This window comes from Copidosoma floridanum, unplaced genomic scaffold (assembly GCF_036245765.1).
Source record: "Copidosoma floridanum isolate Cflo_tuat_1 unplaced genomic scaffold, Cflo_Japanese_pri ptg000013l, whole genome shotgun sequence".
Lineage (NCBI taxonomy): Eukaryota > Metazoa > Arthropoda > Insecta > Hymenoptera > Encyrtidae > Copidosoma > Copidosoma floridanum.
In genome coordinates this window covers 32,241,077-32,268,409 of record NW_028321890.1, presented here as the reverse complement: position 1 = coordinate 32,268,409, position 27,333 = coordinate 32,241,077, and the positions used below count along the sequence as shown (strand labels likewise).

The window sequence follows — 27,333 nt, the reverse complement described above, 5'->3', positions numbered from 1 at the left end:
ACGGATCGACTATATATGCGGTCGACGGCAAAGTTGAATGCCGAAATTGGAATTTGGATTTGTGCGGGTGCATTAGGTGTGTTTTCGCGGTTTTACCCACAGATCAAAGCGGAAACGGACGTAAAGTATTCAGAAGCCGATCCAAACGCATACGCGATTCATGAAATTACAACCAAAGTGCGCTCACATTCGACACAATGTAATGGAAAAATTTAACTTTTATTTTTCCCTCGTCCGAGAAAACGCATTGGTATTGTTTTTGTGGGTGGAGATCGCGCGTCTTTCCCGCAACTCCGATGCCCCGTCGAAAGGGAGGCAAAAAACCATTCGGGAGGAGAACGAGTCTCGCGATGATTTACCGAGCGGCAAATATTTTGACGCCTCCGTCTGGCTGAGAAAAATGTGTTTGCACGCGCGCACGGCCACTCGCCCGGAAAACCGAGGGAACAAAGGAAACTCGTGACAAACGGTATTTATTCGCCCGAAATACTTTTGGACTCGCAGGAGTATTGAAAGAAAAAACGTTCCTCACATCTCTGGTCGACCAAAAGAGGTCCTCAAGGACGCGGGATTTTAGCGACGGGGCTCTCTCGATCCTCTCGGCGTTGAAAGCCGAAACAAAGCCGGTGGAAGAAACAAGGGACCCCGTCATTTGGCGACAAATATTGCACCAAGTGTGTGGTCGCCTCCAGAGTTTGTCAAGCGCATACACGCTACAATGGAAAAAGAAAAAGAAAAAAAAAAAAAAAAAAATAGCAACATAACAAGGGAGAGCAAATGGAGCTGCGGGTGAGGCGTAAAAAAGACAGGAGAGCTGGAAAAATGAAGCTCGCGCGAAAGGATGACCCGAGGCTGGTGGGAGAACCAGGTGGGATTTTCAAAGAGAGGCACTCGAGCCTTCCGTCGCACGTACACCCACACCGACTTGCCGACGGACCAGAGGGTAGGGTCAAAATTGTTGGCGGCACCGTGGCGTATACATATCTCGTGGAAACGCACGTGGACTCGGCAACCAGGGCATTTTTAAGGGCACCAAGTGTGTGCAAACGAAATTAAAAATAAATTACTAACGAGCACGAGAGGCGAGCTTATATATACGTTGCCTCCCCCCGAGAGGAATTATCATTTTTTTTTTTTTTTTCGGCGTGTCCCGTGCTGTTGTGTTGGTCCGAAATTCATTCTTGATGCCGTTTTTATTCGTATCTCCCGAGCAGTCGCGGCTCTCGGTAATTAAAGTTGCCAAAATATTAAGCCAGTCACGATGGTTCCGTTGTTAAAGCCCTTGCGTGCAACGGGGGAGAAAAAAAAAAACAATTGCACTCTCGGCCACGCGTTTTCAAACAAATGGCCCCTCCTCCCTTCGTTTCGCGAAAACGCGCGTAATTAGCGGTTGGCGTATTTTTCCGTTCCTATTTTTTTCAACACCCGGAAATTTAAAAAGATCTCGGCTCAAGTTACCGAACGACCCGCCGACTCATCGATGTACGTGCAGGTTGACGGACGCATTTTTGGAATTGAAATACGGTTCATTAGTCATTTTAACGCGAGCGAGAGGGGCCGTAAATTCCAGATTGCGCCGACAGCCGCGTGGATCCGATGATGAATTATCATCGCCGGCTGCGCACGGATTGGAAAACACCAATGGCGGAAAGGATTCGTTTTGCCAAGTATACTCCCCTCGTTGTGGCAAATCGCGAATAAAACCACTGGCCGTATTGTTTTCCGGGGGTGAGCCCAAGCGTTGTTTCCATTTCCTCCACGGCCGAGGTGGTGCAGGGCTGTGCAGGGTACCAAGTTTCCAGTCGAAAAAGTATCCTCTTCGTCCCACGCGTTTTGAAATGCAGGGTCGGGGGGGGGGTGTGCTTGGGCCGTTTAAAATGCCAGGGGGCGAAGGGGAGGTTTTTTGCAGTGCTCTAGACGCGCTCGCGTGTTTTTTACGTTGTGTACGAGCTGGTGGAGCGGGAGCTAGAATGTGCGGGGGAAACTAGGAAGTAAAAAGTAATAATGACGATGAAAACAAGAAAAAAAAAAAATAGGTTATAAAACGAAAGGTAGCAGCATCACGATGTGCGTTGTTGCGTCGTGTATATATTATGTCGTGGGGGGGGGGGGGGGGGAGTCGTGACGCGAGGACTCGTAATTGCGGGTGCAACATGTTCCGGGGAATATACGTGTTTAGGCGGGGTAAAAACTTTTTTGATAAATTATGCACGTACGAGGCGAGAGTTTTTTGTTTTTTTTTTTTCGCTACTGTTTGGGCGATGTTTCGAGATTTTTTGTTTTTATACTTTTTTAGTTTTATGTTTCGAGTACTTATTTGGAGTTTTTGGGTCTCATCGTTACATGGAAGGCTTCATATTTTTACCAGGAAAGAAAAGTCTACTGGAGTTTGTCATTATAATTACCATCTTTGAATTGTTCATAGTTGTATTTAAAAAAAAGAAACAATAATGATAAAAAATGCTATTTGTAAAAAATGCTATTAGAGAAGAAGAAAAAAAAACTGTGCCAGGTAGGATGAACAAAAAGCCTTCGTGAAAGTTCTACTGATTACACCCAGATACCTCGAGCCGCACACTTCCATTGAAGCGTAGAGACGAAAATTTTTTTCGGGGGGGGGGGGGGAGTGCATTTTGTTTGCAAGACGAAAATCTCGACGTTCGATTTTTCGTCCCTCACAAAAAGCTTCCTCCGAGAGAAAGCAAGATACGAACACCATTTCTCAACCAAAACATCGTGTGTCGACGGTATTGACTGATTGCCGTTCCTATCTTCATCCCCGAGAAGGAAAAAAAACGCCTAGTCTCTCGAAAAAGCTCCGAAAATGAATAAGCGATTACCGTGGGAGCAAAAACAACAAAAGGAAGACCCCCCGGAATTACTCGCTCGGTCGTTCATCACGGGGGAAAAAAAGAACAACAACCTTGTTTTCAGCCAACTAACGAGCAATTTTGAAATAAACAGAGTGAGAAAAAAAGAAAATCCAAAGGGGAAGGCTCACCCTACTCTACTATGCACTATATACGTTTGTACATGCGGATATAATATATATATATTTTTTTTTCTTTAATTTTTTATTTTCATCCCGCAACGCAAATCACCCTGTAAATGAAAACATTTGGCCTGATTGAACGGGGCCGTCGTTGGCCTCTTTCGCTCCATCCTCTCTACTCCCCCTTTTGCAAGGCGGCGATGCACGTAACGAGTTTGCCCCGACCTATAGCATAGTCTGATGCAACGCTCTTTCCTCCTCCTCTTTCTTATTGGGTCGAACAAATTAAGGTCACGCAAGGAGAGCGCCGGTGTAAAAAAGACGTCGGGGCTGTGAGGGGCAGAGGGTGAGGAAACGAAAGAAGAAGGGAGGAAAGTGTAGGAAAGCCAGCGAGAATCTCCTCGCGTACAGTTTCCTTGGGCGCGAAATCCCCGTTGGCCGAGGCTTCCCCCCCCCCTCACCCCTGTTTTTCGTTGCCTCTTTTTCTCCCACTTTGCTTTTTGCTCTCTCTCCTTTTATATCCTGGGACTTTCGCGTATTGGATTATTTCGCTATTTTTTGCTTTCTTGTGCCGCTGGACACGTTTTAAAAGCTGGAGAGCCGAAAAAATCGATACGTACGCGCTGCAGGGAGAGGTGCGCAACTGGATTTTCATTTTGTACCGGCGGTCGACAGTTTTCACTTTTATTTACATAAGAAAATGCGGGCACTGGGGCTTACATTTTGGACGAGAAATTCGTGTAAATAGACGCTTTTTTTTTTTTTGGGGGGGGGGGGGGTTCACAAACATTTTTACCGTAAGCGAACCCTGCAGTATGCAAACTGGGAAATTCAGTTGTACCTCGGGGCGTACACAGTAACTTCCGCAAAATATTTCTCTCGTTTATCAAAGAAAAGAATAAAAACATCCATATTTTTCCCAAAGAAAAATATCTCCCTCCTCGAGCAAACAATGGGGAACGAGATTCCTCGATTGGTCAGCGCAAATTGGCCGTACGTCGCCCGACCTCTCCCCCTTTCTTTCTGTATATACGAAAGAAAGCACCTCAATAATGGACCGAACAAAAGTCCCCGTGTTTTCTTTCGGATGGTCTCGACACCTTATTTTCTTTTCTTCGCGTCGATCACGATTAACACGGCCACGGAAGAAAGCAAAAGTGTCGAATAGACGGAAAGGCGAAAGAAGAAGAGGAAGAAGAGTCGGCGGAATGATAAAACAACTCGGCGCGGGGGCGATCGCATGCCGGTCGATACATCGGACAGAACACTCGAGATCCGCCGGAACAATTATCCCCCGCGTTCGGCCGGGCCTTTTTGCCTCTCACCCGACGTTAATCTCTTGGACGATCGTCTTTCACCCCTTCCCCCCGTTACTATAGCTCTCCGTCTTTTTCTCTCTATTTCCAATGCACGGCTGGGATTTGTGATGTGTGCACACAACTATAGTCTTTTGTCTCTCGTTCGACTGGTTACGTTGCTGTTGGATATATTTACAAGGCAAAATACATGGCTGCAGGTGATTTTTTAATCAAAGTGATAACAAACTTTTTCTGGCTTTCGATTCGAATAAAGTGCTCTTGGGTCGTCGGTTAATCGACTCTTATCCGGAAAACACCACGAGTTTTTGTTATTTACCTCGTTGTTTTATTACAAGTGGCGTGTGCACGTTGTGGATACAGGTATATTATGTGCCCGCGCACACGGAGTAGGTGTAAGCTGTTCAGAAGTCGCTTTAAAACTTTGGAAATTTATTCGGGTAATTATTCCCCGTCGGTTTAATAGTGAAGTGAGCTTCGCGGTACTCTCACTCTGGGCTATGTTGTTTCGAAGCCTACTTGTGTAATTACTGGTAAACTTTTAAGCTGCAGCGAATTCGTTTTACAATATATGGAAAACGATGGGTTTTCTGTATATATATGCCCTACTATCTGCGATGGATAAAACGAGTGGCTGATTTATCGCCATTTTTCATTATAAATTTCATAAAAATTTGTCCGACGCCTTAATCAACTACGCTACGACAATCGAAAGTATAAGTTTACAAGGTTAGGAGAAAGAGCATGGAAGAAAAAAAAAAAAAAAAGGGGAGCATTGGGCCACTCGTGGTTTCAACTGAAAATCGCTGGAATTATGAGGTACGTTGAGCGTAGGCACCCTCAACGCGACGAGTAGCTCAATTAACGGGCAATCATCCGTACTTGGAGCAGAGTTATTTTCGGAGTCGGAGGAAGCGAGAGGAAGAGGTAGGGGTGGAGCAAGAAGAAGAAAAAAAAAAAAAAAAGGTAGGGACGAAAAGTAAGGCGCGCGCGCGCGCTCTCGAGAGTTTTTTCCGGCAGGTCGGCGTGACAAGTAGCCCTGGGCTGCTGATGGCAGTGTACGTAGGTATGCGCGTACACGAAAGCGACCGAGAGAGGCAAAAGAGGTTGAGTGCTGCGCTCACTGCACTGCACGAGAAAACGATGTCGTAGCCAGTAGGGTATACTGCAGGATGAAGAAGAGAAAGGGAGAGAGAGAGACGCGGAGGGGGTGGGTAACGAGGTATTGTAAAACTTTAATGAGATTATTTTCTCGCTCTCTCGCTCCTCCCAGGCTGGATGCAGCAGCTCCCACGCAATTACAGCATTTTTTTCTTTTTTTTTCTTTTTCTTTTTTATTTATTTATTTTTTTTTTTTTCTTCGCAAGCTCAGTACGGGTAGTATGAGTGGCTGCGTCTGTCTCGCATCCGAGCTGTTTTTTTCGATGCACTCGCATACGTCACATTCCGTTTGTTATACACACGTCATGTCCGACGTACACGTACATATAGGTATTTTCCCAAGACTCCCTTCGACGCGGGTATGCGCCTCGAAATATTTTTCTACTTTGTTTTTTTTTTGTCTACGAATCGTCTCGGGAATGTATTTTCATGCGTTCTCAACGGGGCGCTTCTCTCTTGACATACATACTATACGCGCACTTACACACTCACGTTTTGGTATAACGAGTATTTATATCTCGTTTTGGCAAAAAATACAAAAATGCTCGTAAAGTCGTTTGACACGATATGCCAATAATGTATCACTTGAACATGTGTGCAAATTTTATTCGGTTCATTGTAACGTGAAAGGAGCACCGATCGCACTTACCAATGTACATACCTATCGACTGTTTTAGCCTTTCACCTTCGTGAATCGTGTAACTTGATCGCAATATCATCTGTCAAAATGCGAAATCAAATTAACTATTGAACCATTAAAACGGGGTAACTAGTGTAGTTATTTATGTACGATTTTTAACAGAGATGTGGTCAAAGTTTTAAAAATAGTTCAATTTTATCTCACAATTAGTTATTCGTTCATCAAATTTCCAACACGTCAGTTACCATACGTCCGATTGACAAGCCAAATTGATTCGACTGCTTGCACCGTGAATTAACGTCGAGGAGATAAATTATAGGTAATTTTTCAAATGAAGCGTTGAAGTACAGTTATTGACGTCAAGTCAAACATAACGATAAAAGGCTATTGCCACTGTAAACGAAGGAAAGAAGTGAAGAAAAAAAGTAGCGTAGTAGATTAGAAGTGAAATAACATGTAACTCGGCGGCGCGTGGGGTGGGAGGGGCAACAAAGTGGGATGAAAGTATCGGCAAAGTTATTTCCCGGATAATCGGTCGGGAGCACGTGTACGCCAAGCTCGTTCCTCTCTTTCATCGCGAAACAATCGCTGGGGAACGGCTTTATATTGCCTCGTGGGCTCCTGCGAAAAGTCAAGTCGAACACGTGCGTACACGTGCGGGGGGGGGGGGGGGGCACGTACACACGAGTGTGTGTCTGGCATTAGCGTTCCCATCGTACGGCGATCGGAGCTTTTTTTTTTTTTTTCCTTGCCAAGTGCAGAGGGGAACCGCCAACGGTTGATACCAAGTGGAAACTTTGTGTCTCTTGGGTTGGCCTTTTTTCTCCATTGGAATGTAACGCGATAGGGGTACGAAGAGCCAGGCATCACTCGTCGAGGAGCGAAAAAATGACTGCCTTTGAAATCTTAATACCATAGTTTAACGGCTCTCGGCTCCCACAATGATACCTGCTTACTTATGATGTATCTGTTTTTATTTTTCTGTCCAATTTATGAGAAAATGCAATGCTATGTAAATGATTGCTAAGCAAATTAAAGCGTAAAAGTTATCACTACGTTGCTAGATAATTCACGAAGTTGCAATGACAATGACTCCCTCTTTTTGATGTACGGACATGTATCATTTATTTCATTGCGCACGTGCGCGAGTACGAAGGTGCAGTTATTTTTGAGTGTAGTCGATTATTTTTTAACACCGTAGCTCAGTGGTGGGCGCACACCTACTCACGGATGAGAAATGAAGTTCGAAAATGCAAATGGAAAATTTTAGTTGAAACTCTGGTGGTGGGTGTAAGAAGAAGAGAGGAGCAGCTGGCGCGCAAGAGTGTAAAAATTAATTTCAAAGTTTCGCAAAGTCGTGGAATAAAGTGCGAAATGGAGTGCACTAAAAAAAAAAAAAAAAAAAAAAAAAAAGAAAAAGAAAAATATACGCCTCAAAGTTCGATGGAGAAAAGTTGTACTACGCTCTCGTTGATTAACATTTAAAACGGGTCGTTAAAAATAAAATGCGCGACTCGGACCTGACGATACAAGTATCAAGTGCACGTGAAATTAAGAACCACGTACCGCATATACATCTAACCATCGTCGTCTATTATGTTAATTTAAAAGTAACACACGGCAGTAACGAGCAAACGAGTGGAAATGAGTTTTTCCCACATCTTGTGCGTTCGATGGCTGACCCATATAATACACACACGCTAACAAAATTTACAATCCTCCGAACGAAGATCATCTCCATTACGCTTCCCCCATCTCTCTCTCTCTTTCGCAAGCAATATCTCTTTCTTTAGCTCTTAAGTCTTCGGGGCTCTTCGTTTTTTACCCCCGCCCCGCCACACGGAGCATTTTTATGCGAAAACGAATTGGCCGAAGGAGAGATTTTTTTTTTATGGCACTCAAATGGGAAATTATCAGCGAAAAATACTTTTTCCGAAATCGCACCCGAAGGGTGTATTTTATTGAAAATAAACCGTCCCAATTTACGATCGTCTCTACCCCCAACCGCAGGTTAGGCTCTCGTAAAATTGTTTAATAATTTACGCTCTCACGTCCACGTGCGTGTATAACGTATGCACGGGGTGTGCGACGCCTTTATTTACGCGTTATCGTTGCAACGCTGCTTTTTTACCCCATCATCGATAATACACTATGCTCTCGTGGTATTATAGCGACGAGACAAAGCAGGGGGCCACAAAAGCGCGTTTCTGAAGCGAAGAACGTAACTTATTTTGCACGAGTCCTCTCGATAAGGCAATTAGAGGATATTCCTCCCTATATGTAAATTTCACCCACGTACACAAATATGATCGAGAGCAGGTGCCTCTTTACACGCGCAGCTATGAATTTTAAAACGTTGGATTTTATTTCACGAGGGCACGCGGAAATTAATTTAAAATCCATTACTTTGGAAATTATTCATTTCACGGGGTGAAATACACCGTTTTTGGCAAGTACAACATTAGGGAGGGGGGTAAAAAAATACAAATCCCTCGACGCCCCCCTGGTATACGTATATTTCCCGACTATAGTTAACGAGTCTATCGCAACCGACATGCTACAGCGTATATATAATACACATGTACGAGTTAGTACAGGGCAAATATCAGAGCAGCCGAGGGAGTCCCGGTACCGCGGAAAATCCAAAGGCAAAACCGTTCGGGGAGCAATTAATCACATTAACGCGCGAACGCCAGCCCCAAATGAGATTTAAAGCAAAGCCGAAAGGCGCAATCGCACGCATATAGTGCCCATCACAAGTCGCGTTTGCACGAGCTCGAGAAATAAAAGCCGGGGGCCGGTGATTAATTTCCGAGGCTCTAGCTTGGCTCCACATCGGTAATAACGTACGTGTACCGCGCACCGTGGGGCACCGCGGATCGTTGCGGTTCGAAGAAAGAAAAGGAACAACAAAAAGTGCATTATAAATGACAAAATCATCGGAGGCCATCAACTCGAGCCGCAAGTTTTCAAGTCCAGCTACGTATTGGGCACCCGTGCGACGAGCACACCATAACGATTTTTCGTTATTCATTCCATTAGATTGATTGCAGTGGGCGCGTAATTTCATCCTCCGTCACGAAAGTTAAACACACGTATACACGGGACACACAGTTACGGGGGAGCGTGTGGGCAGTTGTCCGTGGAAGGGCGGAACAACAACAACAGCGGCAAAGACAAACAAAGAGGGAGAGCGATAATGTGAGAAAGTATTATGGCCATACACATATTATGAGCTGGGGCCGAACAATTGATGGTACGGTAGAGCGGTGGCGGTAGAGCGTCCGATAAAAGCATCCGCGCTGGGAAGGGGGGGGGGCTATCTTTCTCTTTCTCGAGTGCGCGCGGGTATCGTAAATATCCGAGGGGGCCCGACCGATTAATTGGCTGTTGCGCGAGTACACCTATACATGCATACATAGGTGTATGTACCGGCTCGTACCTTATGTGCGCACATAAATATATTTCTCTCCCGTTTGGGAGTCGTGCGTGTATGCGTGGACGCAGTGCGCAATACGTGTGTACACACCCATTCATTTCGTCCTGTCTCTCCTTCTTTCCTTTGGTTGTTTTGCGCGTTGTTGCCGCACACCGAGTTTATACTCATCGGCATCGGCAGCCAACTCTTTGTTACTGCACACCTTGCAATGTATACGCGTAATGTCGTGTTGCGTGCCCCGTACCATTTTCGTGAGTACGGGTGAGTTGAACACCGAGCGTTAGCTGAATAAAAACAATGGGACAAGGGATTCTTTCGTTGATACAACGAAGAGGGTCATCGGTGCCAGTGACAGCGATGCGTCACTGCTATTTCAAATTCTTTTTGTTGGGTTGAGAATAAAGAAGAAATAAAAGAGTTGAGAAATTCGGAAGATAATTTTGGCAGTAAAAAGTTCCTCGGGGACTCGTAAAGTTCTCCATCCGACGTCGCACTTGTTGGAGAAAAATGTTCATTGGCTTCTTCACGAGCCGGATTCTTCCATTTGAAAATTCAAAGCCAGCTTAGCAAACGAAAAAAAAGGAGGGTCCAGTAGTTCTCGTTCGATGATAAATTAAAAGATTTGGGAATAAAGAGCAGCGCCGGTTTTTCCCCTCGAAGCTTGCATCTTTGTATGAAAAACCCTTTCCCCCCCAACGGTGCACTTACTTATGAAGCGTGGAGGAGCTCGCATTTGCATTATATTACATCCCTCCCCGGCAAAGCCCTCCCGTCCGCGACCTACATTTTATTACTTCGCAAAGCGCCCGATGATGATAATAACTCGCCCGAGCAATTCTTTTGACTTTAAACGCCTCGGTTGTAAATTCACCCCCTCCGCGTACCCTGCTTTTCCGCTCCCACCGACTCTCGCTCTTGATATTAATAAATCGCGCCGCTCCAGGTGCTCTTCGCTTCAAAGGCCCGCGCTTTTTGAAAAATCCCCCCTGTGGTACTCGAAACCCCTTCCTACTCGGATAATCGTGAAATGCAGTTGAAAGACACTCGATTTAATTACGTGTTATCACAGTAGTCCCCTTATCCCCGAACAATTGTACAAAAAAAATGGCACTCTATAAAGGTCCGTTCCGTTTGTTGTCTGTTTCCAGTGCCAGCAGTGGAGGTGGCCTCGGTCGCGGGCAGGGAGGCCCACCTCGCGTGCGACATAACACCGCAGACGCGGAGCGAGGAGGCTTACATGGTGTTCTGGTACAAGTCGGACCACGAGGGCTCGCCGATCTACAGCGTGGACGGGCGCAAGGGTGCGCTGATCGAGGGCAGGCAGTGGTCGAACCCGAGCGTGTTGGGCGAGCGGGCGCGCGTCCGCATGACACCCCAGAGGGCAGAGCTGCAGATCAGGGAGCTCAGGACGGAGGACGCTGGGTTGTACAGGTGCAGGATCGACTTTCGCAACAATCCCACCAAAGCTCAGAGGTTCAATCTCACGGTCATTGGTGAGTTGGTTTTTTTTTGCAGAGAAGGAACGATCGATTTTTGATTGTTTGTTCGATATGGGGTGTCGAGGGAGAACATTTATCAAAATGACACATTTAGAAGTGATGCGGGGACGTACGTGAAGGGCAGTTGAATTATTCAGACATCGAGATGGGAATTCACACTCGAGACTGGGAGCTCGTCGGATCGCGTGCTCCGTGTGTTTTATGCTCACAAGTGTACGAGTGAGCATCGTTAAATTACCGATCTTGGAATAAAAACGTGTGATTTAGAAGAAAAAAAAAAAAAAAAAAACTACAGTATCGGCGCTCCGTTTTCGTAAAAAAAGTCATCGAGATGTATCGTGAAAGAAAAAAGGATAGGGGAAAAAATATCGATGAATGGCACGGCCAAAGCCAAAATATCAATTACGAACGTGTCAGTGCCAGGTCGATTAATCTCCTGTAATTAACATCGTAACGCATTACCGGCACATTACGTCCACGCACGTATTTCCCTAAATATTCTCTGATGTCGAAACGGTGTAGAATTTCACGGACGCCCGAACTTAACTCGATGTTAGTAGAATCCGTTCCTGAGCTGATTGTAACACCTATGCCGCGACTGTTAGCCAGTCGATTATTTTTTTAACCAAAATACCATTGATGAATGACGAAATTACCATTGTAGTAGCTTTGGTGTTCTCTGCCGGTCGTGCCCCAGTCTCGAACGGTATACTTATCGTCCGAGCGAATATTTTTTCCAAGGGCAGAGCATTGCTTTCTCGTCACGAGCTTTGGAAAAGCGCACTCGCCCGCCCCATGCTAAGACCCGTACTGACCCCCCTGTCGAGTAGTTCCACCGCAGTCGCCGATAATCTACACGGGAGAGCACGTGCTGGCAAAAAACCTGCAAGCCTTCAACGAAGGCAGCGAGCTCGTGCTGTTCTGCGAGGTGTCGGGGGGCTGGCCACCACCGCGGCTCACCTGGCACTGGCAGGACCGACTCGTCGACGAGAGCTACACCCGCGAGTACGACGTGACGGTCAATCCGTTGAATTTTGGCCGCGTCGCGCGCAACCTCCTCGGCGCCAAGTTCATCTGCCAGGCCAGCAACACGGACCTGGTAGCCCCGACAATTGCCGAGATCATCGTCGATGTTAACTGTGAGTGACCTGTTTTCCTTTCTTACTCAGTTATTGTTATTTTTGTACAATCTATGACCAATGATATACCAAACGTGGGAGGGTTTATATTCGCTTGAAGGTGCAGTTGATGCATCAGCGTTCAGAGCAAAGATGCTATAACCATTTCCACTCTTTTAATTGATTCAACATGGCTTCCTAAATGACAGTGCCGTGATTTCGTTGCAGTGAAGCCGCTGGTGGTTAATATTACGAACAAAGCGCCCTACCTCGTGGCCATGAGTACTTACGAGATCGAATGCGTAAGTTCGGGCTCGAGGCCCGAGCCTGTCATCACTTGGTACAAGGGCAGCCACCAAGTCAAAGAGATGGCCAGAAACGTGAATATGCTTACCTATTTTTGTTTTTGTTTTTCTACTGCAGGCTGCGTGCACCATTGACTTTTGTATTTAATTTTTCATCTACAAAAATCGTTTATGGGTGAAATTACCACGAATTCGTGGTCGAGATTCAATGTGTTGTCATCGAGATATTAAAATTATCAAATTCGCGTACTTCAATCTTCTGTAGAATATCGTTAGTTGATAGGGTAAGAGTCAGCACTCCGATCAGCAAAATTGTTTCCATCTCTTGGTTCATTCATACAATGATAGAACTATGTTCAGCTGTATCTAAATGGTAAAATGGCCGTAAAAATTGAAAAATATGTACAAAACTCAAATTGTTCACGTAGCGGGGTATTTAAACTCGGGATATTGTGGTTGAACAAAAAAGTGTTGCACAGGTGATAGAGGGCCCAAACATGACGAGGAGTACGCTAAGTTACGTGCCAACGATCGCGGACGACGGCAAAAATCTGACCTGCAGAGCCGAGAACCCCGTCATTCCCAGCGCGCTTGAGGACAAGTGGCAGCTAGAGGTGCACTGTGAGTCTCCCAAAGCTTTCCTTTTCAACACTATAAAAGCAAACCAAACTCGTTCGCGAAAGTTAACGATCCGCAAACACCTCTCGCCGTCGCCTTTCCTTCCTAATCGCACCCTAATCTCGCAGACATCCCGCAAGTATCAATCAAGCTGGGCTCGAGTTTGCGAGCGACGGACATAAACGAGGGCGACGACGTGTATTTCGAGTGCGATGTGACGTCGAACCCAACGGCTTACAAACTCGTGTGGTTCAAGAACGGCCGGGAAATCCAGAAGAACGCCTCGGCCAACGTGATGCTGCCGGGCGGCAACTCCCTCGTACTCCAGAGCGTGACCCGCGCCTCCGCGGGAGAGTACGCCTGCCAAGCCACCAACGACGAGGGCAAAGCCATCAGCCGGCCGGTCACACTCGACGTAATGTGTGAGTAATGCACCTTACCCGCTCCCCGGGCCCGGGTAATTAAGGGGTATAGCCAAAGCATGCGCGCCCTTCTCGCCAATTAAGGTGGCTCCTCGTTTATCATGCATTCGCACGCGTCCGCAAGCTCCGTCCTCGTGGCCCCCTCGTATTCAGATGCACAGCAGGCTAGAATTAACGTATCGGCTTACAGAGTACTACTACCTTACCGTGGCTCCTTTTAACACGCACGCGTTTGACCTCTGTTTAGTGCAATTACCAACGACAAACTTATTTCACCTAAATGGCACGTGTCGTCAAACGTTTTGACCATTTAAAAAAGAAAACTGAATCCACTAGTTCTTTGGTCTCTCGTTTTTTGGGATTGTGGAGGACATTGCATCCATAATACTGCAACTACTGTTGTGATTGCGATCGGTAAACTTCACTACGCAAATGGCCAATAATGGCACACGTGAACCTGTATATGTTCATTGATAAATATGTGTTATAGAAGCAGCAGCGCGAGTCGACAGCTGGCGGATGTGATGTCCTGGCGCGAGACGATAAAATTAAACTGTCTCGGTGAATAAATGTGGCCCCGTACTCGGTGATGTTTTAATTAAAATTTCCGTGTTTACTTTCGGGTGAATACGCGTAGACGCGACGATTGTCCGAAATCATGTTGTTGCAGCTTTATTTTAGTGATGATCGTAGTTACAGGTTTATTTCGTGGTAGCCGTGCATGACTTTGTTTGGAAGCGAGGTTTATTTACTCTGAATCGAACGATAAGAGTGCTAAACATTGTTATTATTAATAATTATTGTTACAATTATTGTCAAATCACCTTGTTAGTTAACAACATTTTTATGTGAAATTAATATGTCTGACTATACAATGACTTTTCTACTTAATTATGCTCTTACTATTTTAAAATAATTTATTTATGAGTGTAACGACGTAATGCTTTATCTACTGAATTGTGTTGTTACAACTCTTTTGTTTAAAAAAATCAATGCGTGCTAATCCGGTGCTATCTGTATTAAAGAGTTTAAAGAGTGTTCTAACATAAGTAGTTTTTTTTATGAATAAATGTTATTCTATAATTTTTTAATCGAAAGGCATGTTTGACCATACAGTTATATTTCTACTGAAATTTTTATTTTCAATTTGCATAAAAACGCATATCTATGATACAATGGTTTCTTATCAAATTTTGTTATTTCTTGTCTTATAATCCATGATGCATGAATGACTACACAAGTTTACTACTTATCAAAGTCATTTAAGAATTCAACATGTCTGACTAAAAAATGATTTTTCTACTGAATATCAATCACTGTTTTCAATTAAAATTCATGTACGACATTACATATATCTTTATACTGAATAACGCTATTCTAATATATGTCTGATTATGTATTAATATTTCTATTGAACACAATAATTTTCAAATTTATTTAAAAAATGTATGTCTGACTATGAGATAATTTTTTTTACGCAATAATATTGTATTTGAATCAAGTCTGACGATGGAATAATATTTCTACTTGAATATTTTTATCAGTGTGAATGTCTGATAATCTAAGGATTTTTCTACTGAATAATGTTCTAGATATTTGAAATTAAAAGATATGGCTGACCATACAATTAATTTTCTACTGAACAATACGATTCTAGACTTCTCAAGTCAAAACGCGTGAATGAACATGATAATGTATGTCTGACATGGTTATACAATAATTTTTTTGCTCATTTTTTTGTAATAAAAACGCATGTCTGACCAAAATTATTTTTGTACTGTGAAATTCTGACCTAAATCGTTTGAAATAAATCGCTGGGCTCACGATGCACTAATTTTCTTCCGAATAATGTTCTTATGTTATTAAATTGTGTTCCTACTTATGTAGTGACTTTTCTATTGAGGAGTAGAGTAGAATATAAACTTATGTCCAACTACTCTGTAAGTTTTAAACGAATAATATTATTTTTCAGAGTTGTTACTATGAAACAGGAAGCCTGACCATTCGTTTATGTTTCTACTGAACAGTGTTATAGTATTTTTTTTAAATAAAATGACCTATCTGACAGTACTATGCTTTTTGTACTAAATAATATAGTTTTTAATAAAAACGCATGTCTAAGCATGTATAAATATTTCTACTGTACAGCATACTTTAAATCTACTTAAAAACTGTATGTTTGACTATACGATAAATTTCTTACTGAATAATGTTGTTTTTGAGCTTTTGTTTTCCGTTAAAACGCTTGTCTGTTTATAGTATGGATTATTCTACTGATCAATGTCATTCCAAATTACTTGAAACAAAATGCCATGTTTGACTATACAATGATTTTTCTACTGATTGATGTGATTTTAGACTTTTCGAATTGAAATGGCCGAATAAATACGAAACAATTGTTTGCTGGTCAATGCCTCTCTAAATTTCTTAAATCATTGTGCACGGCTGACTATACAGTGATTTTTCTACTAAATGTTTTATTTTTTATCTTTTAATTCCATTTTGATACCTGACTATAATATACTGTAATTTTTACTATGTAATACCCTATTACATTTTATTAAACTAGAAGGCTGAATATGCACTAACTTTTCTACTGAATTTTGAAATTTGAAATTTCAAAGAGGTCTGACGTTGCACTGATTTTTCTACTGAATAAAATGTCTCACCTATTTTTGAATATGTGCTACCGTGCACTGCTATTTTCGATGGTGTTGCGTGCTTGATTTTGAACTGCCACAAATTCCTTACATTATTTTTTATAAATTCATGCTATATTTACTACTTGTCTACACAAAAATAGAGGAGAAAAAAAAGGTTTTGAGCGCGTGTGACCCTTTTTAGGTACAATTAACGCAATTTTACATTAACATGCCTTGCAAGCTGTCGCGATAACTCTGTAACGTTAATTACAGCAATGTCGGTCGTACTATGCATGCAGCTGCTGCTGCTTCTACTACTTCCACCGTTCAAGTAAAATTTCGCACCTGTAATTTTCACCTCGTGCACGTGCACTTACCTTCAGTCTGATTCCCAACATTGCCCAACTCGAGACTTTGCGTGCAAGTCCGAGGCTTGCTATTATCTCATGTAATCGAGGCAAAAGAGGCAGCTGCTCTTAAAACTTGGAATTAAAGTGACGGCGCAGCTATGAGCACTTAAAAAAGAAAAGGAAAAAAAAAAATTACGTGTTTTAATGCATTTTTTTTTTTTTTCTTTTTCAACGGGCACTTACAGACGCGCCGGTATGCAAGGACGGAACGACGATGCAGGTGGTTGGGGCCCTGAAGCAAGAGACGATATCACTGGTGTGCGGTGTGCAGTCCAAGCCACCTCCCACGAGTTTTCAGTGGACGTTCAACAACTCGGGCGAGCTGATGAGCGTCCCGGCGACGAGGTACGCCCAGGTGCGTCCCCAGCACCTGATTACAAGTCACTGGCACGGTTCGATGCTGAATTACACGCCAGCTAATGACATGGACTACGGGACCATATCGTGCCAGGCTACCAACAAAATAGGCGTCCAAAAGGTGCCCTGTCTCTTTCAACTGATAGCTGCTGGGAAGCCCTACCCTCTGCAGAACTGCTCGGCTGTACAGTCGACTGGACCCTACGCCTATCGCATGAGTAAGCTCTACATGCATGGTCCTCTGACCCTCAGATATTCTTTTGGTTTCTTGTTTTTTTTTCTACCATTTCTCGGTGATCTCCAATTTTTTTTTTTTCGCTCTTGGCTGGCACGCGCAGTTTTATATCAATGACAGATAAGAGGAATATGCCTCGCGAAAGTAAATCCAGCGATTTATTTCCATTTGGTTTCCGAAGCTTTGAAAGGACTCATCTATCGATAGTTTTATTCGTGCGACTCTTTGCTCAAATTCACGGTTTTTAAATTATTTTTCTGTAAGGTAACTTTCTCCAAAATAAGAGACTACGTTTGTTCAACGCCAGAGTGAAAATCACCAACTCCACTCCACTTTTTAATACACCGCAGTGCAGAACCGGAATGGGAGGACAGAAAAGAGAATTCGTTGGGTTGCGAGAAGGGAACAACACGTGACTGTTAAGAATCTCGTGGTCTACACGGCAAATAGAAGCGCGAGCTCCTTTGATAATAATTAGCCGTCCACGTTTACTTGTGCACACGCTATCGCTGCAGGAAGCGCGGAAATAATTTGATCCCTTATCTGCGGACGCGGAAGGGGTGGGGAGAAAGAGGTGACTAGAGAGTCGAGTGCCGATAAACCGCAGCAGGAGGCCAAAAGATTTCGAGGGTATCTTTTCGGTGGGGCTCTCCTCGTCTTATCTGCCGGTTAAACGGCGATTAAATGAAAGATGTTGGCTACATTGCGGGGTCTTGAAACGCTTACGCTGGAAAAAAAGGAAAAAAAAAAAAGAAAAAAAGAGCAAAACTGTCGTACGTCTAGTTTCCACGCGTTCGTCATTTGTTATTTGGTTTCCACAGCTCAAGAAGATATCAGGGCGACAGACGCGCGGGACGCGGATTGGCTAATAGTGAGCTGCAGCGAGGGCTTCAACGGCGGCCTGCCCATCAAGAGTTTCGAGCTCGAGGTCTACAGCGACGAGAGCGTTTATCACGTCAACACGATTTACATAAATCACACGGATAAGGCGTCGGCGGCCGCGAGCACAGGGGCCGGGGGTGGTGTTGGCGTCAGCATCGGGGCTGCCTCGGGCGCGGGCGGTCCGATCTTCGAGGTGCCGGGTCTCGAGCCCGGAAGGAATTACCGGCTCTTGCTCTACGCCGTTAATGCCAAGGGCCGGAGCGACCCCGTCGTACTCGAGCCAGTCACGCTCAAGGGCGTGGCCATGTACACCACCGGTGAGTCTCTCTCTCTTACCCCTCATTTGACCATTTTTTTTTCCTTTTTAACCCTCGGCGATCCACAGAAAAAGTTCCGCACTTGCGTTATCACTTGTCCTAGGAGAGGCAATGGAATTTACATGGCAGAATTTCTAATGAGGCGCACTCGCGGAACTTTACGAAAATACCCTTCCTTGCCCTTCTCCCCCACAAATGCAAAAGTCACTACTCTGCTCTTGAGTAATTACGCGCACACCTGTATACAGAAATGATCCTATCTCGCTACGGATCATTGCAGACGACACATAGCTGTTTCAACGATCGTTATCATCCCGATCGTAGGGGTGGGAGGAGGAGGGAGAGCTATGATTGTTCATCAGTCGGAGAGACTCGCGCCCATCAATCGTCAAGGCTGCGACTTTGACCCGCGTCTCACGAATAGCCGAGTGGGAGGTATTTTCCGCGGCAATTCGATCAGAGCCACCGTAGGAGGACTCCTCGGAAAGTTACGGCCCGACAGCGTGGCCGTGCGACGGGAGAGACAAGTGCATGAAAATCGAATGAGCTGCCGAGTGCTGGGAGCGGAACGCGCCTCGCGACTCCCCTTCTGTACTCCTGGGGGATCCACCAACTTTCGCCTCTTCCTTCTTTTCTCTTCTTCCCGCCACTCCGCGTTGGAAAGTATTTTCTAGTTTTCCGGGGCCCCATTTGCCGATGGGGGGGGGGGAGAAAAAAAGGTAGGAATAGAACTCCGTTTCCGCGACTCGTGAATTAAAATCCCATAAAACAGGGAGGTAGACAACGGTGTCCCCCGTACAGCTACCTCTGTTTCATTCGGAGCACATTTATCGTCTTTAATTTCCATCTTCATGGGTTATTCATGCACTTTTCTCCCACCCCCCTTCATACACTGTTCTTCTCTCTTTTGCTACGTGGTCTGTATCGGTGTATACTCTTATTATGCACAAGCAAAAGAGAAACCGTGTGGTGCGCCCACTGTAAAATGCACGTACCATTCTAATTTCGACTCGCTGCGCGTGGGGGGATGGTACCGTGCCACCCGTGAGAAGAATAGTCAGGACAGGCGAAAGAGAAGGGGAGAGCTGGTGCGACAAAGTTCACGCGTACGAGCTAGTGGCAGTGTAATCGACAGCGTGACAGGCAGCTGTTGCGAAACGCGGGGGGGGGGGCATTGGGTTATTGGGGAAACGTGGAAGAAAGGATGAGTGGGAGCAGGCGGAGGAGCTTTTACACGAGTCGACTGAACGGGCACTTAACTCGATCGAATGTAGGTCTGACGAGACTCTTTATTCTTGGATAAACTTGGGCGGATGAGCATTTGTTCGAAACCACTTAGTTCACTTAGCCATCGCTTTTTCGGTAAGTTTGTCGTGTGTTATTTCGGCTGATATTTTCTTTTCGAGCCGAATCGATCGACTCGTAAAACAGTATCCACTGACTGACGTATCCCCGACTCACTCGGTTTATTAAATTGTACCAGGAATCGTATAAAAAACGTCGGACCCCCTCGATTAATTAATTTTACGTATGAGAAAGCTTTTAACATCCTCTAAGCCGCACCAGTACAACTTTATAGATTTTTCCATGTCTTGCTTGAGCTGCTACTGAAATCATCTATAAACGATTTATACTTGTTAAAAAAAAATGGTGTAATTTACAAAACTACACCATAACTTTTGTACAGTATATAATTATGGATAAGGAAGAAAAGTCATTTTTGTTGGGTGTCGATTAGTTAGAGTAAACGCGAGCTCCACCGATCACTCGATATAATCCAGTCGGAGGAAATCGCGGCAGCAGCTGTCGAATGAAAGCCAACAACGTCCCCGGGGCCACCAACAACATAAACATCGGCAAGGAGGAAAAGACAAAGTAGCGCTTGCAAGGGACGGCGTGGAACGCCGACTCCCTCGGGGAAACGAAAGGACGGATCGGCGGGACGAGCCTCCGCATATATATATATACACCTGTCCCGTCTTTGTCTTTGTCCCTCCGCCCGCCCGCGCGTGCACAGACACAGACGGACGGGGGGACTGTACGCGAGGGCGCGGATATTTATCAAGCTGCCGCTGCTCGGCTAACGAACCTGCGCGCCGTCTGAATTCAAAAGTGGCCACCTCGTGCTTACGTGTATATATGTACGTCGGCCTCTCGCAACGCGCATCCGGCGCGTTTCATTCTACCCTCGTCCTCGGGCCTCCCTTTCACCCCTCCCCTCCCCTTTTTTCCGTTCGTGTTCTACATACGTAGGCTGGTGCGAGTATCGTGTGTATCGTGCGAGAGCAAGGGAAAAATACACGATTAACCCTTGATCCTTGCCATCGGGCTCCAGGGAGAGATGTCTACCGGTACGTGATTGCGAGTTTTGCCCCGTACGCGCTTAGGCTGTACAGTACGTTACATCTGGTAACGAGTTCACCTGTCAAATGTAACTTTGTTTTTTGACCCCCTCCCCCCTTTCTCTTTGTTTTTTCTGCAGGAAAACATTTTATTTTTTTTCTCCATGTACGAAAATTCACATCAACTCCACACCTGCATAAAGTAACCTCGGTCGATCCATCTGTTTGTTTATCGGGATGCTCGGCTCGCTGAAAATCCGCTCCTTCCTCGCGTCACTGCTCGCGCGCCTCGTATCTCTCGTTTAGTGGAATTCTCATGCCTTCCCTCCATCCCATAATTTCCGTGGTCGTCTTATCCCCGGCTCCCTCCCCCTTCACATTCACCCTGTCTAGATTACTTTATAGTCTTACACGCTGTTGGCAAAATTTATCCCGATTGTGCTGGTGTTGAATGGTTGGCGGAAGTAATGGTATTTCACGTGGGCGAGATTGAGTTGTTGATTGCTCCGCAACAGGTCGAGACTCGAGCGGTGACTCGATGGATTACAGTCTCCTGGTGGCCGTCTTCGCGGGTGGCATTACTGCCGTGTGCATCCTCATGGTGGGCATTACTCTGACCCTGTATCGGCGCAACCATCCACCCCAGCCGAGCAAGACGCAAACACACTTGGTACACGTGGCCGGCACGCCGGGCTCTGGTGGTGTCGGTACTCACGGTACTCTCGCTGCCGTAGGAACCCACGTGGATCACCAGCAGCTGCAGCAACAACTGCAGTTTAGCCCGCGAACGGTGAGTCTTTGTTTTGTAGATGTGCATGTTACATTTGCAAGCAGCAAATCTTTGAAGATGTAAGTATATGTATACAACATAGGAAAATGGTGCATATGTACGTTTAAACAGTGACTATTTACTTTTTCTCAGTAGAATTAAAACTATTTGAGTGATGTCACAGTTAATTTCACTACTTCCTAGTTTTATACTAGTAGTTTGCTAAAATAGTTCATTTTCACCATGAGCTCGTCGGTATTTACTATTTTTATTAATTTCAATTACACCAATTTAATGAGTTGGCTGATAAATTATTGATGGCATTCGAAATAACATTTATCGGCTATACAATTATCTTCGATTGGATTAAAATCTCTTATTCAATCGCTCATAAATATTTGAAATTCCGAATAGTAGCGGCTTAGCGCAGATCAATATCACTCTTTTTTTTTTTTTTTTTTTTTTTTTTTTCAACATTTTTATATTGTGACAATCTTGTTCACTAAGCAAATTGTGTAAACTGTTATTTTTTAAATTCTTTTATTTTTATATTTTTTTTTTTTTCTAAGATTGATGGACGAACGAGAGAGGTTTTCAAAATTAACTTCCATTTCCGCGTGTTGAGTAAATTGAAAAATTTAACTCTAAAAAAATCGGCATGGCGTTCTGTTATTCCATGACATCCTCTATCGTTTTCCATTCTGATAATTTACGAGCTTTTCAGATATCGATTTATTTTTGTACGAGTCATACAGTCACACAAATACCTCGAATTCGATTGGTAGAATAATTTACAAGCTCATCGCTGTAGAAATTAATTTTAATCTTAACTTTTCACGTTGATCGATACCGGGAATCACTTTATTCCAAAACCCGTATCGTTACGCATACGTACCGTATATTTTTACTCTGGCACTCATCAATTTTTCACCCAAAAATTTTCCACTCCAAATCGATCGATTGAATTCCACTCCGTATAATAAACCAATTGTGAAAAGGTAGCCACGAAGTAAAACAAAATGTGTACCTACTCCCAAGAAAATCGTCAACACAACGTACGGTTATTTTATTGACTCTAGTCCTAGTTGAATCCTCTTGAGGAACAAGTTGTCCAAAGCAACCAAAGAAACGGGCTTTCCCCAAACAGGTACGCCAAGAGTACGAGGTCCACCAAAATTGGATGAGCGCGTCCAAGAGCCCCCACTCGCCCTTCGACACTTTCGCTCGGCTATCAACGGCGAGCGCAACCACCGCAACGACAACGACGACGACGACAACGAGCCCAACGACGGCAGGCGTGTCAGGGGCACTGGCATCCTTCGGCCAGCAGCAGCTGGACGCAGAGGACGACCCGGACGTGATAGCGTCGAGCAAGTCCGAGAGGCGACCCGAGGTCTTCGAGCCCAACTACGCGTCCAAGCCCGAGCGGATCAAATACTTTCGCCGGCACCTCGAGCAGGACGACCGGCCTTGGCAAAACGGCGACTGCCAGCAGGTGGGCCCTGACGACTCGAGGATCCAACTGGTGGCTCAGGGGGGTGCGAGGCCCAGCACACTGCCGGTGCAGCAGCACAAGGCCCCGGATGTTTATACCAAGAGCTTGCGCGTACAGGAGAGTTGTATATAGGGGGACGCGCCAAGAGACTCTTTTAGGCTTTAAGGTGATTTTGATTCTTGTATACATGTTATATGTATGATGTACGTGTATTGTACGATGTGTTCTCTGTTCGAGAAGAGGAAGGGGCCGGAGGAGGCGGGCGAGAAACGATTGTACATATAGACAATAATAAAGGATAAGGGAAATTTCGTTGTTAAGACTGTGGATCCTTTTTTTCTTTCACCCTTCGACGACAAGTGGTTGGGAAATTTAATTGACTTGATATTCATTTGCTTTTCTTTTTATTAATTTTGAAGATTTTTGTTTTTTTTTCCCTCCAACTTTTGAGTTTGTGTTTTATCACTTCAAAGGACACGAGGCTTCAAGTACACGACTCCTGATGTCTAGAAGAAGAAATAATCCGAGGTAAGATTTTCCTTTTTAAATTACTTACTTATCTGCGACATCCACTTTGACATACACTGTTTAACGTGTGAGATATTGTAGAAATGGATAAAATTGAAAACAGAGCCATATTGGTAAGGACTAATGGATTTTCAGGGTATTTTTGCCTAATTGGTTTGAAGCCCAATCAATACTCCAAAGTCAACCCGAAGCAAATGGCACCGGCGTGCATTCAAATTTTCACTATCGATACTTTTAATTAACAAAGTGTACTTTCACCAGTGTCACTTTTTTTTTGTGACTGAGAAATATTCAACGACTTTTTAGTTCCCTCCAACAATGTACTTTCGTGAAAGGAGGTCACACTGCTTGTTTAATTTTCTGGTTACGAATGGTTCTTGAAAACTTTTAGTTAATTAAAAGTTTGGTTTTCTCCTTGTCGCTTTGCCCGTAAAGATAACAACATTGGTATGCAAGAGATGGATTTGACGATCGGCTTTCATAATTGTCACTTTGTTTTTTAAAACGTATGGAAGATGGAAAAATATAGTTTGAAATTTCTTTTTTTTTTTTTATTTAATTAAAATAATTAGAATAATCGAGTCAAGAAAAAGTCGGGGTCACAGATTGCACGAGTATTGTCGCAATACGCAACGTTTGCCGATACGGAGTAATATTTTTACTCCGGATATATTTATACGGACTTTTATTTTAAAAAATAACAATTAATTACTTAACGTCCCCGGCTTGTGCATATAATTTCAACGACAAATACCGAGTTAAACGAAATACCAAACTCTTCTCTGCGCACACTGTGCAGCGATATTCGGATTTTTTTTTTTTTTAAAGTTAAACAAGAATAATATATCCTACAGGTACATTAAAAAACCCCAGCCTCGTATATCCATAGAGTAGATAGTCCCTGGCATAAATTGTACTTTGACGAGGAGTGATCGATTAACCCCTGAATGATCTATTTAATAAACAAATCAGTTGGGCCGCCAACAAAACGTCAAATTAACGTCGAGCTCAATTACGGCTCTCTTGTCTAAAGCTGACACACACGCGTGGCCTCCGCGAACATACATGTACTCGCCACTTGAAGCGTCCCTATATTTATGAGCTCTAGCACTCCCTTACGCTCCATGCGAAACAAACAGCTATCAAATAATCCAATTATTAGTCACTCTTGACGTTAATTTCCGTGGGCATCATATATTGTACAATGTTGCGTACGTGCGCGTTTTATCGTGCTGATATTACGAGGTAAACGCAGCAGTTTGTAAACTTTTACGGAAAATGCATGCGATGCTGCAAGTTGATACAAAAGTTTGTGGCACTGATACGAAAATAAATTACGTGGTACGCTGCTGCCACGTAGATACATTTTTATCCCAAGTAGAACAAGCCAGTTTCGGTAAGACGTGACGCACAACCATGTATCATTGCTGTATCAGCCAGTGACAACGATTGAAAGTATTTTTCGCTCATTTTCCCCGGAGATAAATATAGTGTACCTCTGATGTTGAAGCTATAATAACATCGGAGATCGGAAAAACAAGCTCCGCGTGTACGAACATGAAGAAGAAAAATCGATAAAAGAGCATAACGAGATGAAACGGTGATGGAAAGGAAAAAAAAAAAAAAATCAGCTAGAGCTAACGAGCGAGCATCGTTACATCCCGAGAGATTCGATTTGGTGTTGGATAAAAGACGCCGCGCAAGAAAAATAGAAGGCAGGCCGCGTTTCAGAAGCTATGTGTTTTTCTGCACCCCCTTTCTCTCTCGCCGCGCTTCAGGAGTGAAATGGCCGTGAGATAACGACTTGACAATAACGATAAATCACACAGCCGTTAGCGGTGAGCCGAGAGACAGAGAGAAAGGAAACGAATAAAGGGCTTGTGTGTATGTGTGTGTATATATATAGGTTCGATTTTTCGAGTCACTGCGAGAAAATAAAGTGATGCCGGCGATCGGGGCTAGACCGATCCCTCTCGTGTAGGGAGTAGAGCTCCTTCTGCTCCTCCCTCCTGTTTTAGGTTTGTGAATATGGCACTGCTCACGGGGGTACAAGCGAGCGGCTTACTTGCAATGCGGTAGGAGTACAGCTGTACCGTCGAGCTGTCGCCGAGCTGATATTTTCCGTCGAATCTTTATCCTCTTCTCTGTGTCTCGGGTTGACGTACGCTCTCCTCGTCGTTCTATTGTGGAACGATCATTTTTTCAGGTGGCATAGGTTTTCGGAGCTTTGGGATTTTATATGACGTTTTTATTCCGTGAATCTCTTAACTGCCTCCTGGTTGGGTTTCAAAAATATTTGCAGGTGTTGTCGATTTTTTTACACTTTCATGCCAGAGATGATCAGATTTTATGCGAAATTGCAAAAGGGTAACATGTGGACGCGGTCGCAGCAATAGCCGCAGTAAAATTTCCCCACGAGTCGAGGACTGATTTTCCCGCGAGACAATATCGAGACAATTTATTTCTTTCACGAGCGCGGAAGAAAACGAACGAATAGAAAGAAAAAAAGGAACGTCAGAGATGCGAAATCTTGGAAATTCGATACGCAAGTTTCAGGGGTGCTTCCTATACTTTTTCCCCGTGTGCAAGTTTGTTTCACCAAGCGATACTGGATAAATATATATATGTGTGTCTAGTGCTTTGATCTCTCCCTACCGATTCTTCTTTGATGTTGACGCTCGGCAAACTTGGGAAGACGCGCATAAAGAAATATACGCCCATCCTCGATCATTACGGCTGCTCGAGTATTTACTATACGACGTGTTTGGTCGTGTACGTCTGCACCACTCACGCGACTGAAAGATAACCTACGACGTCATTATACTCGTTAAAAAAAAAGTATGGACATTGTTTTCAGTTGTTTTTTTTCCATCCAACTTTAAAGCTGGGAAGATAATTTCTTCTTTCTTTCGTGACCCAGTACCCAGCATTGCAAACATCTTGGATGAGACAAGCGCACAGAATACACGGAGTTTGTTTTGGATGCATTCTTGCAAAGCAAATAACGTCGAGAAACATTATCCCAAAGCCAGAAAGCAGGAGCGAAGGTAGAGCGCAGTTTATACTCAAAAGCTCCCCTTAGCTGTTCCTCCTCATCTTTACCATCCCAAAGATTTAACCTTCTAGTATCGAGTATTTTATGGTGATGCATACTTTGACGACACAGCCGAGAATGTAATTTTTAAAAACCAACTCACCAAATGAATTATCGTTCCGGTCGATATTGATATAGTTGTTGCCCCAAGACTGAGAGTACAGCCGTGGATTGAAGTATCCAGCATAGACGCTGCATCAAGGGAACGTGAAAAAAAAAAAAAAAAGAAGAAGAAGAGCGGTAGGTAAGTACAGCAGAGGGAGAGGAATAAAGAGAGAGAGAGAGAGAGAGAGACAGAGAAGATTAACAGAGGAGTTATACTTACAGTGGAACAGCCCCCGTGAGATAAGTAGGAGGTCCGGTACACGCACATACATCCCGAACGATCGTTCGTTATTGCAGATGGTCCGATGCTTAACTAGACAGATAGCCGGACGGGCATAAATAACCGACCGATAGCTACACGGATGGAGCGAGGAAGGATTTTCTCAGGTGCCGGCCAGAAAGAAAGAGAGAGCTTTATCGCAGCTACCGGTTGATGCTTCTTTTCGGTGTACTCCCGCTCCGATTCGATCTTTTTCTCTTTCTTTTTTCCCCCTCTTTCTATCTTTTTTTTTTTTTTTTTTTTGCTGCCAAAGAAAACGTTCCGCGTTACTCGGAGAGGCTCGATTGAGTTGTTTGTATCCTCTCTGAGAGTAAATTTTTTTTCCTTCCGAATTTTCGGGGATCATTTCGGTTTTCCTCTTTGTATC

At 44.2% G+C, this 27,333-nt stretch overlaps 1 protein-coding gene across 1 annotated transcript in view; it reads left to right on the top strand.

Moving 5' to 3' along the window:
- Positions 1 to 23,256, top strand: part of LOC106637521 (neural cell adhesion molecule 2) — a 34,019-nt gene extending 10,763 nt beyond the window's left edge. Inside the window, exons 2-10 of the mRNA XM_014350322.2 lie at positions 10,697 to 11,041; positions 11,878 to 12,186; positions 12,394 to 12,545; positions 12,950 to 13,091; positions 13,217 to 13,510; positions 16,748 to 17,137; positions 17,976 to 18,353; positions 21,211 to 21,485; positions 22,612 to 23,256. Coding sequence (XP_014205808.2) covers positions 10,697 to 11,041; positions 11,878 to 12,186; positions 12,394 to 12,545; positions 12,950 to 13,091; positions 13,217 to 13,510; positions 16,748 to 17,137; positions 17,976 to 18,353; positions 21,211 to 21,485; positions 22,612 to 23,091 — 2,765 coding nt within the window. The 3' untranslated portion in view covers positions 23,092 to 23,256. The remainder of the gene's footprint in view (positions 1 to 10,696; positions 11,042 to 11,877; positions 12,187 to 12,393; positions 12,546 to 12,949; positions 13,092 to 13,216; positions 13,511 to 16,747; positions 17,138 to 17,975; positions 18,354 to 21,210; positions 21,486 to 22,611) is intronic.
- The last annotated feature ends 4,077 nt before the right edge of the window (positions 23,257 to 27,333 follow it).